This window comes from Lissotriton vulgaris, chromosome 11 (genome assembly GCF_964263255.1).
Source record: "Lissotriton vulgaris chromosome 11, aLisVul1.2, whole genome shotgun sequence".
NCBI lineage: Eukaryota > Metazoa > Chordata > Amphibia > Caudata > Salamandridae > Lissotriton > Lissotriton vulgaris.
In genome coordinates, this window is record NC_141699.1 from 1,076,278,256 (window position 1) to 1,076,293,128 (window position 14,873).

At 37.4% G+C, this 14,873-nt stretch overlaps 1 protein-coding gene across 4 annotated transcripts in view; it reads left to right on the forward strand.

The window, feature by feature from the left end:
• The window catches only part of RUBCN (rubicon autophagy regulator), a 198,151-nt gene that overhangs the window by 157,837 nt on the left and 25,441 nt on the right, over positions 1-14,873 (forward strand). For all 4 annotated transcript variants that reach the window (XM_086944543.1, XM_086944541.1, XM_086944540.1 and 1 more), the window contains 2 exons: positions 1,651-1,711; positions 3,537-3,669. In XM_086944543.1, the coding sequence (XP_086800669.1) occupies positions 1,651-1,711; positions 3,537-3,669 (194 nt within the window). The remainder of the gene's footprint in view (positions 1-1,650; positions 1,712-3,536; positions 3,670-14,873) is intronic.

Consider the following 14,873-nt stretch of genomic DNA (forward strand, 5'->3'; position numbering starts at 1 on the left):
TGAGCACTGGAGTGCCTACACTGAAACCTATTGATAAACATAATTCTATGAATGTTATCTTGTTTGGCTTTGTGGATTTTTAAATTTTAGTCGAGGAAAATACAGTGTTTCAAAAATGAAGTTTTAGCTTTAGATGTGGTCACAGATATTTTTGTTAAATCGTCTAAATAAGGGATTTGTATTTGTATTTTGTATTTAATTTATTTATAAAGCGCTAACAATCATCCTAGGTAGGATATCACGGCGCTGATGTTCTTATTGCCTCAAAAATGGTTCTCTTGTTGCCCACCTGCGAAAGATGAAGGATAGAGCTGGAATGCTGGACGTCCAACTCCCTACACCAATTGTAATCCCTGAAGGACCACCCGAGCCTTTCATACTTCAGTGGCTGAGAAATGTATATATATCCCAGAGACATGGAGTAATTACACCTTTTCTATAGGCTTCAAAATATCATTTATCAACATTATTTGACTTTTAAGGAGGAGCTTGGCTTTCAGCCTCTTTCTTCTCTTGTAAACAAACTCCTGAGTAACCTGGATTATCCTTTTAATATGTGGTAGCGATGACTTTGTCCCAAATACTACAAAGTGTACTCATAAAAGCGCATACCACGTTATTCTTTGACCCTTAAAAGTAGATTAATTACCAATGGCTGTCATTGTATTGTCATATGAATAATGGAAGCCTGATTAAATGCGGAAGGCTATCACACTAACCCGTCTCAGTGCCGCGCCTCCTAACAGTTAGTTTAGGAGGAGCTTTGCTCAGTAAGCAGTCTTAAATGCTTGCTCAGTAATTCCTAATATTAACTGTCGAAACCTTGTCTTTTCAAGAGGATGTGACTGTCATAAAATGTCAGTTTGACGCCTTGTCGTCTAGGTGGCTTTTTCAGTCTCATATTTTAGGTGACAAAAAACAAGCTGGGACTTGTAATGTAACGTTTTCCGTCATCGGTGATCGCAAAAAGTCTCAGCATATGCTTAGTGCAGTTGGTTGAAAATCCAGAAATGAAGAAGTGTTGTCTTTGTGACATGGACCCAGCTCGCAGCCGCACACGCCTGCTGCTTTAGTGAGGGGTCTATTTTCAGCAGTGCAAATTAACTAGTATCAAAGTTCTTCATAAACCATTTCCTTACCTTAGTGCTTTTAACTTTGGAGTCTTGGTTGCTGATTTTATTGAGCGCCACTGTTCTGCTACCTCCATCATAATACTCAGAGGCAGCAAACCTCATCAAACAGGGCCGCATCATATTGTTTTGGAGAAGAAATTACTATAAGGATCGCCATTTACCCCCACAATGTCAGACAACATTGGCATCATTAGCAGTTTTGTTTTAAACTATAACGAAACATTCTGAATCCCAAAACCTAGATTGCTACATACAGGTGATTGGTGGTGGTGGGCCTGTGAAACCATTCTGGAGTTTCTTTTCTGGGTGTTCCTGGCTTTTAGGAATCTCTGTAGTTCTGAGATCTATAATCGCTTTAGTTCTGAGATCTAATCGGGCATGGGGCACTTGAATGGTGGTTGAAAGATCTAAAACTTTAATTCACAATCATTTTCCACTTGTACCAATTATGAGATGTTTTCTCCCTTCTCGTTTCCTCGTCTGCCTTGGGCACCTCCAATTTTCTTTTTGTCTACAGAGGCGGATGTTAAGAGAGGCGTGACATCAAGCAGCAAAACTATACCCACCATGGATTCCATGTAAGTATATCTGGTGAATGACTGCTGAGAAAGATAAAAAGTTGTTCGTGATTGGCTGGTTAGTGACATCGCTACGCGTCCTTCTGCACTTCAGGTTTTATGCAAAAGCTCTTGCCATACAAGAAGACTAAAACTAAATATTGCATGATAATGTGCACAATGCCAGAACCTAAACTCCTGCATGCAAGATTTACCCTATCCCATTTGTCAAGTTAAACACCCTGAGTTTGTGTTAAGCCTGAGACTAAAACTAGTGCGACTGTCCAGACCCCTTTCCCTTATGTGCATGACTAGCACACATGACCCGCTATGTAATGCCAAGCCCCATTCCTAATATACAGAACCAGAGTTCCGGGTATTGTGTGCAATGCCAGAATTCAATAACATGTGCATGATGAGATCCCATGACCTGGCGTGCAGAACTAGAACCTACATACCAGAACCCGGTGTAGAGAAGTGACTAGACACCATGACTCAACTTTTACATTTTTCTGCCATTTCCCTCTAATGGTCTATGCAACAGTGAATTGAAATTATGTATAGTATAGCCATGGCATATGTAGGCAAGAAATGGATGACAGGTGCTCCCTGGTCAAGGGATCTTGGCAGTGAACGCATCAATTTTTTTTTGTGCTGCTGACTCAGCTTGGAGCGCAAACCTCTCCATGTTGGTAGAAAGGGGTGAGATGGCCAATAGGAAGTGGTGTGTGCAGAAAACACTGATGGGTGGTGGCATAAGAGTCTGAGTCTCTTTTCTAACCGGAATAACACTAAAGAATCGTAGTTGGTTGGGGAAGTGAGTGAGACTAAGAGCTGCCACAAGGGTGCAAATTGGTATTCATGTGAGTGGAAAGAGGCAATGTCGACCGGGAGTGGGCAATAAAGAGATCGGTCATCTAATGTTGTTGTCATGTTGACCTCTTTCAACTCTACATTAATTTCAATTACATTACATCAAATTAATACTATTCATAACCCAAATCGGATTAATTTAAAGCTAGCCCGAGCCCTAAGTTAATTTAAAGTAGTACTAACTAGAACCCTAAATTACATAAAAGTGAATTCAGTTAAATTATTTAATGAAAAATAAGTAGTTTTATTCTAACCCTCTTGTGCAATTCTTGCTTTGGTGGAAGTGATTGTCTAGTGGAAGTGATGCAGGAAGTAATGGTCAGATTATGTAAAAAGGTTCAAGTATTGCTGCATACTGTAGGGGAATGAGTTGAACAAACCATGTAGACGGGCATGAGTGAGATAGGGTACAAGACAGCCAGTGCACAGATAATGGGAGTACCAGACCCCTAAAATATGTGTGTGATGTCATAACCCACTGTTCTTGTGCATGGCAAAAAGTGTGGTGAAGACCATTACCCTAAACCGTAAGAATGGAAGGTTAGACCCTATTAATCCTCTCGTGAGGCTAGACCAGGAGGAACTAACTGGAGATCTGGGCATGTAGTAGGGTTTGTGATAGACTCTTATGGTAAATCGATCTCTTTCAAAATGTACTCTCAGATTGCCACTCATCGTCTATACTCTATATAACTTTATACATTGAAAATCATCTGATGAAAATCCCCCAGAGTTACATCTGGGAAGAAATGGTGGTGTTTTGCCCTAGGAATAGGGCTAATTTCTTTTTTTTCCCCAAAAAGTCACCAGGACACAGTAGAGGGGCCAGAATTAGTGTAAAATTATCATTATAATGGCTTCAAAACTTTATTGCTAGTTATGACTTGCCTGTCTAGCACTATTGAATGGTTCAGAAACCAGATTTTTCTCATGTGCCTTTTCTCTTATTTTTTTATTTTTATTTAATGTTCAGCTGTCATTCATTCCTGCACTCTAACTCGGCAGAGGCAGTCGCCATGGGACTCTTGAGGCAGTTCGAGGGGATGCAACTTCCAGCGGCCTCAGAGTTGGACTGGCTGGTCCCAGAACAAGATGCTCCACAGAAGGTACAGTCATCCTATGTATGTAAAGAAAAGGGAGCTCTTACTAGATCCCACAACCTCCTTGAATACCTCAGGCCATTATGGGAAGGACCTCACTCTTGACCTATTTCTGTGTGCATTTCCTCGTAAATACCATAGCCATTATTACACAGTCCCTGTTCACACGTAAAGGTGCGTGTTGTGCTGGAAGAAATATGTATATATTGCCTACATATATATTGATTGATAATATGTATGTACATACATTGTGAAGTTCAAGTAAAGTGGGTTTGCAGGGGTTTTCACCCAAGAGTATCTTACTTTATACAGCAGCTTATTTCCCCATGTCTATGGATCAAAAATAAGTATGTTTCAAGGTTAGTTTTTTGAGGGTGTTTTGGGTTCCCCCAAATATGATTTTTGTTAACACCATCGCTGCTAGTGATATTTTCCTCCTGTGCTGGAATTTTCAAAAGTCCATTGAGTATGACGAGCTGGGCTCGCCATCAGCCTGGTAGGAGGCTACTTCATGACGAGCCCAGCTCGTCATGAGCCTGGAAGGGGTTAAATTGCTGCCAAGTAATGCTTTTTGTAAGCAAATTAGCGAAGTAAATTGAATGAAGTTCGATTTCACACAGTTCCTGCTGGTTTGAATGTAGGTTTGGCAACAAGATGTATCCCTGAAAGTTTTTTTATGGGGATGATTGATGTCATAATTAAATAGTATTGTAAATAGATTCTTAAGGATTGTAAATAGATTGTTAAGAATGTTGGATCTTGTGGTGACTACATTTTACTAATCCAGTGTCAACCTTTATATTGCACATTTTCCATTGACTGTGGCATGGACACATTTAGCCTCAAAATAAATGCAATGAAGAAAATAATAGCCATTATTAGTGATAGTAAGCTTTGGCAGTTCATTTCAACCGTCCATTGACCTCTCCTGTTAGTTTCATCTCTTTTAGTCTCTGACGTTAAGTGACCCTTGCATTCCCATGAGTTTCAACAGGCATACATAAATATATATTCCTCAGTCTCTAGAGGACATGGCTGTCCTTTGTTTAGTTCCAATGTGCTATTGTGTATGTGAAGTTCGTTTAGGCTTTAGTGATCCTGTGCACCATCAAATCTTCTCATTTTCTATCCATAAATTACTTTATCGATGCTAGAGATGAAAAATAGAGAGGGAAAGGTTGCCATGTTTGACACAGCTTCTCATGTCTCCAGGGTTCTGGGGAGAGGGCAGCATGCGTATAGTCATTCCATTGTTTCTAGTGTCATGACCAACTGTTCATTTGTTTCGGATCATGTCACCCTTTGGGCCACTCCTGACCATGATCAATTGCTTATTTATAGCCGCTACTCACTTCAGCCATCTGCAATATTCCCTATCACCATTACTTACCTGTGACAGCATATCCCAGCTCGCACTGTTAGCAGTGAGTTCTGCTGTATTTATATACAAATTATCCCCAAGTCTAGGAGTTTAACAGCGAACAGCATCTCTCTCATAAGCGAACATAGTAATACTGTTTTATAGAAACACATTTTCTTACTCAAGTGGGCATTTGTGTACCTAAAAAGGATGTAGAACAAAAACACAGGGAAATATAATGGAATAAAGTGCAAAAGGCAACAAATAAGAAAAACATTTAGGAGTGTGAATGGAAAAAATGCAAGAAACCACTGGTGCACACTAAAGTATCGGTGTGTCATCATTTGCTGCCTAAGATGACATTTATTTATTTATTTTGAGTTTTATACAGCACTAGCTATACTTGAGGGTATCGGAGCCCTTTACATGTTATGTGAATAAGATTACTTGAACTACATGCGTGGATTCATCTCGGTCCAAAACAGTCAACTAAAGAGTATAGAACAGTACACCATTTATGTAGACAAAACAGTCACAAAAGTATATACAATCCAGCATTAAGAATGTGCCAGGGACTTTGAGTCCCATTTTCTTTCATTCCATAGCAGTGTGAGTGCCTGGTAGGTTGTTTTCATAATTCTTCAGTTTGGCAGCTGTGTAGAAAGCCACAGTGTTAAACGTGCGAGAGCAGGAATTTTTAACAAGCGATGTCTGTGTCAATGCCTGAGCTGCTTATTTCTCTTTCTGTATGCATATATATTTATATATCTGTGTGCATATGTACACTATAGGACACACATGTCTGTATATTTGTTTGGTCTGTGTATACATTTGATCCCTAATAATTCAAGCTTTTTAGTGGCATATATGGCAAAAGTCAATTATCTTTCAAGTGTTTTTGCGGATTAACACATGGGACAAATCACTGTGATTTATAATTTAATATTCGTTTCCAGAGGTCTCGTATTTCATTTAAAAAGTTCTCCACTTTTACACGACGATTAAAAAGAAAGCGTCTATGCAAAAAGCTCAAGCTGGTAGGTGACAGGCATGTGATGGGTCTCTTCTCCCAGACCATGCATGGTTTTGTGCAAGGTTGCTATCTTACGAGTGGTTTGTGTTCTAACATTAATATTTGGCCTAGTATGCAGCTCCACTGACCAAAAGATAATGCCTTATTTTTGTTTTAGTACTTGAGTGCCGCTATTGGAAACTTTGCTCTATACCAGCCCAACATGCTCTTCTTATGAAATTACAGCATTGGTAGACGAACGTTTGAATTTTTTATTCCAAAGCTCTAAAATATATTGAAGATGTTTTTACAGTTGGAACTTTTGTAATAAAATGTAGGGATATTTGTAAGTTTCTTGGAGGTTATAAAAACTTATAAAAACAACTACATTTCCTGACATCTTTTAAAAAATATCTTTGAAATATAGCCGTTATGATAGGAATTAGGCATTTTAAGTGTTATCATACATTTTTAAGCTGATGGCATTGATGGTGCTTTCATTTGAAGTTTGTATATTTTTTAAATATTTACTCACTTTAAGATAGGATTGACTTGAGAATTTAAAGACTGTTAAGATTTTTATTTACAAAATGTGAAAACGTTCGATTTTGTCGCTTTCGCGGTTTTACACAAAATGTCTCAAAACAATTAGATATCACATAACAATAAAATGTAAACCAATACACTGTTAAAATTGTTTGAATACATAATTAAAGCAACATAAAACATTTTGTTTTTCTTTTTAACATTAAGAACATTCTTTTGCTGCTCTTGTCTGAATTTCAAGTTCATATTATTTATAGTTTTCATTACCATTGTTACAGAAAGCATATAAAATGTTGATTACTTTCCATGATTTTAAAGTATAATAGAAAATTCATTATATATCTAAAGAAAGTTTATTAAAATTATAGTTCAAAACACAGATTGAGAGTAAAAGTAAATACGCCAATTCAAGTGCTTCTGTTCTAGTCCTCCTTGTGCTTATTGTAAACATTTAATGAAGCTAGTGAAAAGGAGGTCATATCAAGAGCTGACCTAATAAGCATCACATGGTTAGGATTTTCCATGCTCCATTAAACAAAATAGTTTCTTCTCTTGTAAAACCATTTGCTAGCAACGCAGATGTATTTGGAGTGGGTGCCTGCTTTACAAATTTAATTAACCATTGGCATCTGAATTCTGTTATGAACTCTTCTGATTGTTTTAAGCTATCAATTAGAAAGCACTGCACTAAATCTTCATTGTAATTCAACATTTTGATTCCAAGTTTTAGTTGTTGATTTAAAGAAAATGTATTACTCCAGGTTAACATGGTTTGAAGTAAGATTGTATGGATTTTAAGTGCATACACTTTCTTATCTTTAGGTTATACTGAATAGCTTTTTTACATTTCTTATTTTGTATGCTACACCTGTCCTTACGTTGATGCATTCCAATGCAAAATGAAAAAACACAAGGGACTTGTACTTCATCACAACCACACCCAAATCTAACTAAAGAATTCAGTCATACAGATCTACTGAATCAAGTACATTTTCCGCTAAAGTTGCCCTTTTGCAACATTGAATGTGCCTACTTTGGGCTTACTGAAATTGTACAATAAAATGGGGTGCATATGCTCTTATAAAAATTTCTCATTAACAAAACATTGCATCTTAAATTATTTACTCACTCCAGCAAACACTAGAAATACTTGTTGGACCTAGCTCTCTCAATTGTACATAAAGATGGATACTATAAACTAAATTTAAGAAAAACAATCCTACCTCTTGGGGTAAGGTAATTCAGCAAGTACTGGGGAAACACAAAGACGTTACATTATTATGTGTTACCTTATGTAAGATACCAACTTTAAATTGCCCTTGGTGGCTGATTTCTCAACTGTTTGTCCTAAAGAAGCACATATTTTCTTATCTGACAAGCTTTCCGATTGGTTCAGCTGAATTGTTCCTATAATATATGCTTTAAACAACCCCACCGTTACATTATTATAACTTCCTATTTATACTGAATGCTGATGCTGCATACTAAAACATCTGATTATCTCTCATTTTCTGTCAAACCATTGTGTCTTTATCTTTAAACTTAATCTAGCCAAATAATTTAATTTTCATTGCCTTATGCCTAATAATTAATCAGTTTGATAATCCAAGTTGTCAGTTCTCATCCTTAAATTGCTTACTTTATTCTCACTCACCTGATATTTCTTTCCTCTACCTTTTACATTGATGACTTTGCCATCTACTTGAGCTCTAAACTTCTTTCTTTGTACACCTGCAGCTTCATCAACTGTGCCTGCTTCGCTCTGCTCTCACTTTAAAATCCATTCCGTTGCTTTTTAACATGCTTTGACTCGTTGCCCAGTCTCTGATGAAAATACCGTTTCTGGTTGTGCTTAACCTGTGGCTTACCAGACTGCTATCCTGTAAGGAAGCTCTGCCTTTTCCCATTTTCTCTCTTATGTCGTACTATTAATAGATATGTTTCTCATTATTTGTCTTTCTGGCTGCCTATACGTTGGTTGCTGTCCTCCCATTCCTAAAAAAACCTTCAATTGACGGTACTGATCTTTCTAATTTCTCCTCTGTCCTTTCATGTTTGTTTTTGAAAATGCTTGAACGTATTGCTTTTTCTCCACTAATTTATGTTCTTCACCTTTTTACTACGTTGCAGAAACTGCTCTACTTTAGGTCTGTGACTTCTTCACCTGATATCTCACAATATGTTTTCCTTAGTCTTCATCTAATTAGAGCTTTCTTTTGATCAGATGGACCTCTTCCTCTTTTTTTACAAAAAATAGATTTCACAGGCTCCGTTTGGAAATAGTTTTATTCTTTTAGTTGCACTCTCCTGTTTTCTTTGTTGTTTTTCTGGGCGCTGTCTAAAACCCTGATTTTGTACTTCTTGTTCTATTCTTTTAAATTCCCTTTTAGCTACCCTAGAGTTTGAGTCTTAGTTTTATGTGGAAGTCACAGCATCTACTTTTCTTCTTTTTCTACTGCGCTTCCAGTTTACGTTTCTGCATACTTCTGTGGTCCAGACCTGAATGACCTCTCTTTCCGAAAATATTAGGAATGCTTTATCTCCACTTCATCATATATTTCTCATCTTCCTTATTTTTTAGTGTTTTCATCTCAGCTGCCTTTTCTCTACTTCTGTTTTTGATTTAGAATTAGAGTATGATTAGTTACTCGATTTTCTTCACCAAATCTCCTGTCTCTGAAATCTATTTTTTTTATTATGTCAGTTTGAGAACTTTTCATCACTTCTTTGTTCCTTTTCTATGAAATCTTTGCTCTTAGCATTTTTTTCAGTTTTAATTATTGCTACTCATTTTATCTCGGTATTCGAGAATATAGTACTATTCCTTTCCCGATCACTCAAAACTCTAGCATCCAACTTTTATTCTCTGTTCCATGTAATAAGAAATGTCTGTCCCAGTGTTGCTAAACATCACTGGCAAGACCAGTGTCTTCAGCTTAGCTTCCACTTTGTGTCTTGAGTTCTAATGCGATTTCTTGCAAGGCTGTACCTTATCTGTACTCATTAGTTTCATTATAGGCTTCCTCTTGGACCCTCCACTCTGTTACTATATCTCTTTCAATTGTTCCAACACATCCATGTACTTATCTCTTTTGCTCTTTCGTTCTATTAGCACCAAATCTTTTAAATGAGTTTCCAGTGTGAATCAGCTGTGCATCTTCCCTATGCAAGTTCAGAAGAATGCCAAAAGCCTATCATCTTGAGTTCTACAACATGCCTTGATTTAAATGATTGAAAGTTATTATTTCAATTTCCCTATTATTTTGTGCATCTTTTCCCTTATTTGTGTACTACCTAGATAAGTGCAGTGATTAATTCCATATGTGCGACAAACAAAATTGGTGTTAGCTTGAACCTCATTTTAACTACATTTTTCAAAATCATGATACTAATGTATACTTTGGCATTAGAGGTCCTCTTATTAGCTGGTTTAACTTTGGCACTATGCACATTAGTACATAAATCATATTTGTAGCGAGGATATTCATTGAACGCTCAAATCTTTCTTCAGACTATGCATATGTCCTCCTGCAAGATGAAGAGCACTCATTTTTCCACACGTACATGCCTGCAAAACAAAAGCGGAAAGTAACATAGCTAGTGCTTCAATCAGTTGATGACCAGGTATAGCTAAGTATTTGAACTGAAGGAGATATAGATTTTGGCACTTTAATCTCGATTCCAAAGACTTTTGGAGGAAGTGACCTGTTTCACCATTGACTCCATTATGCAAATATGCATCCACGTTCCCTTGGCCTGAAGTAAAGGGAACTTTAAATAGCCACCATATTTTTAAATTTTTCAAAACCATCACTGCAGAGGTCTACCTGAAATTCACTTCCAGGTGATTTATCCACGTGAATACAGACCAATTCCCCAAATTTGTATAGTCGCACACACTGCGGAAATTCCGTCCAATTTCAAAGAATGCATTTTTCGGTTTGCTAGATTGTCACCTTCATAAAAGGTCAGTGTTTTGGAAATTATAAAGTCCAGTAATGTGTCAGGTGCATGTGCTTGCTTACTTGTGTCTCTGATGGAAAGGCGCTCTCAGTTTCGCAAGTCATCTATGGAAAATAGTGTCTAGCCCGGGAATTTACTGCTTCCGAAATCCAGACCCATTGACAGATCGACAGTATATAGTGGTGCAGTGGCCATCAGTACTTCGCCCCATTACACATCATAATACCCATATTTACCTTCACCTTTTATCTGAACATTTACATATTGTTCTTAAAAACCTGAGTGCGCACCTGAATGATTGAAATAATATCATTGCAAAAATGTAGGCGCTTGCTTTCAGTTCTGTTAGCCGTACTTCTTGGCCTGCAAGCTCATGTATTCTTACAATTGTTGTTAATAAAGGCCTAAGGTTGGTCAACCGCCTTTATTAACTACAGTATGCACATCATGAGGTTTTAAATAAGTTTCAAATGTATTCCTTCTATGACCACACCAAAGATTTGTGGTGTTTTAACAGTGTATTCAAGTGCACTCCTTCTGTCAATTTCGTTTGTAGAATTTGTGTCTTGTGAACTTACAAAAATGAAAAGATGGTACTTCTTTTCTTTCTTAATCTAATTATTGATTCCTTCTTAATTTGGGTGATTGTATAGTGCCCATAATGTGGAGGAGTGTGGCTCAATGGTTAGAGCGGCAGACCCTGATGCAGAGTTCTGGCCCGGGGCCAGGGTACAATTCCCGCCTCGGTGGGTCTTGGGCTCAATTTCCTCGGACCTGACAATTCTCGCCTCAGTGCCTATTCTAATCATGGGCCCCATGCTGCAACTCTGGGCAATAGCTTGCTTAACCTCCACACTGGCCCCAACAGCGCTAGGATGCCTGGCTTCCCCCTGGGGGTGCCCAGGAGTGGACACTTCACAGGGAAAGCCAGGAAGGGTTCCACAGCGGTATGAGTAATCGCACCAGGAAACCGTTTGGTGACATTGCGCTCTACAAATACCTTGACATTTACATTTACATATACATAATAATTATATGGGCTATATTTAGTGTTAGTGCTTTGATAAGATTGTTTTTACTTTTTTTGTAGGATCTTAATTTTTTATATTATCAAATTAGCAGATTGCTGAAAATCTGGTTTATTGCGGTCTTGAACCCCTAAACCCCTTCACTCTCTTTCAGATTACCACTATACACAACTTCAGTAGCATCTGAGAACCATAAACATACATTGTGTTCTGCAGTATGAAATTATAGCAAATTTCTTCCCCTGTCTGTTATCCTTTACCTCATTAATGCGGTTATACAGCATAAGGATGAGGTCTAAATTCCGCAAGGGATGACTTCAAACAAGAAACCGTATGATGGAAATTTTATTAGTGTAGTAGATTTCAAAGTGTGCAAATAATTCACTTTACTCAATTTTATGTCTAGAACACTACGGAAATGTTTATTCTTGCACCAACAAATAAACCGTTACTGATTTAGAATACTTCCTTACTCTCTTAAATGTTGTAGAAATATTATTGCTCATTCTTTGATTCAGCATTCTTAATTGAACATTTTCAAAACAATTTTATACGGTGTCTCCCACATGTTTACCTCAAAACACAGACCAGTAAATTCCTAATCTGAAATCAGCAAGACACCGAATGCCCCATATCCAATACTTAATCCTTTCACGGTGAGCCCACCAATTGTGTATTTATTTCCTTAAATATCCACAGACATCTCCAAGCCCAAAGATGAACACACTAAGACCCCTGTTATGGGCTACTTCTGGTTTAGACATTTTAGTTTCATAGAGTTAGAAAAAAAATTCTTTACATGTCAGAATTCAGTTAAATGTTTAGGAAATTGTAAACAGTTGTGCATAGTAGTTCAAATGATATAAAAGTACTGGCCAAAATGTTTTTGGATTTGTCTTGGAAGATGGAGTTATTTGTGGTAAAAGGTTGCTTGTAATATTGTATTTCAGAGCTAAACTTCTTTTATTGAAACAGCTCTGATGGTTGTTTAGAATTTGAGACATTGAGTTATTTAAAAACATTCAACAAATATGCACACTCGTTCAAACAAGTTGCATCTTAGAATTTTAACTTTTCAGTAGTGCCTTAAAATCTTTTGTTGCTTTTTATTAAAATGTTAAACTTCTTTTTACCATTGTTACTATTTTGAAGCTAGCAATGCAAACCATGGAGAAAAAAAACATTTTTAGAACCTCCGAAATTATTAAATAATCCAACAAACGTAGATGTTAGCCAGAAAAGTCTTGTATATTGTTTCTTAACTAAAAAATCATGACTAATGTGTACTAAAATCCCCTTTCAGTCCTGGAGGGTATTGCTGGCGGCTTTTTCAACTGTGGGAGCAGCATGGCTTTTTTTATATAACTGTGTTCTGCAGTATGTTGTTCCATGTTGTGTTTTACTCAGTACTACTTTAAGAAAATGGCTGTCTAAATAACAAGATCTGCTGCTGTTGATTGTAAAAAGATACAATTTTTTGCACAGAGAATCTTTGGAGTGGCACACATTCCTCCTTCACACTACATATAGTCTCTTATACTTGTGTCAAGCTAAATTATTTTGTTTAAAAAAGTGCTTGAATGCCTGGGTGGGATTATCTTTAAGCCTCATTTCAACTTCTGTATGATCTCCCCCATACCAACTCTGACTGGACTTGAAATTGTTGAGCCTTGATTTACTGGAGGCTTTATTTATGTTACTCTATGCACTTTGTCTCTCCCAAAATGCACATGACATCTGCAGAGAAAAATGAACCAGTGTAGGGACTTCTCTTCTGGCGCATGTGTGTTTTGGGAAAATCATTGTAACTTTATCCCTCTAACGTTAAATAAGCTTAATCCCTTTCAGTTAAGGAAGTGATTTCATTCACAGTTCTCTGCATTGTGCCATCAAGCATGCTCTGATCAAGTTACAGATTAACAATATTAATCTCTTTGGTTTCAAGTAAAACATTTATTGTTTGGATCAATTGTGTATTCTGAGTTTGTGGTCTGAGGTGGTATAACAGTAAACATGTTGAAGCATAAACTTATTCTTGTTTCATTTGCTGTGCATTATAGCCTACTTTTTAAAATATACATTTTCAATGTTTCTTTGTTCACTTGGACAGTAGGGAGCTGCTCGCTTCTTTCTAGATCTTCAGTCACCAATCTTTAGTTTTCACCCCTTATCATTACAGTCCTTGAGATAGTTTCTATCAGCAGAATGTACATTTGTGATTATCCAGTCATTCCTCCAACACTGTTCTACAATGATCATGTCCAACAGGACTCTCCCAAATAATTAAATTTTTTTGTACATAAAAACATTGATTACTCCTCTTTGTACCCGAGACTAGCGTAACCTTGTGGAGTGCACAATAGGTAATCTCTGACAGAGCTATAACTTGAGCTGCTGCTGGAAATTAATTGTAAATGAGGTAGGATGCAATCTAGGAACACCATTGCATCCGTCCTTGGTGAAGCCTCTGGCTGAATGTGGGCCTTTGTAAAATTCAAAAGCATGTCCTTCAAAGGGTTGTGACTCTGAAGTTAAACTTGCGTAAACCTCTGCTTTACCGCCTGACTTGCTCCAATTCTTAAACTCAACTCTTATGATCACCCATTTGTAAATGTCTTTCTACCTAGATATTCTGCTTTCCATTTCTACATTAACATTTGCAAAATGTGATTCTCAGTCAAAAGCGCACATATTGTGAAATTCTGTATATCAGACAGATTTTTTCTGAAACCGAGATGTCAGCAGGACGGACAGCCTTATAAAAAAGTTGGTTTCATCTCATATAGGAGGTACATATGTGTTTTCTTCTGAACCTCGGCTTCCTTATGTGTAATCTCCTTGTTTTATAGGGCTTTTAAAGAATGACTTGAAGATGTCCTGCGCTTCATGAAGCAAAAGGGCGGAGTGAATTTCTTCTTCTGAAGAACTTTTTGTCACGCTTCTCACATACTCACATGCACTGAGTTGTCCCCATCTTGGCAGCAAACAGGCAGTGCTTAAGTTGCCCCGGTGTTTGCAGGTGGGGCTCACCAGCACCCTTTTTTGTAGACCAGAACTTATTTATATTCAGCAGCTTTTGACCCAGAGTAAGAGAGTGAAAAGCAGCAAAGGGTGAAATAAGGGAGACCAACATGAAAAACAGTGGCAAATGGAGACAGTAGGGACAAAAAGGAGCATACAAGGGTGATATATGGGGGTAGGGAGAGTATATTAGTAACAAAAGAGACATGAGGTGAAATAAAAACTAGAGAGGCTTGATATTCAGCAACCTCTACACATTAAAAAAATTTGGACCATGACT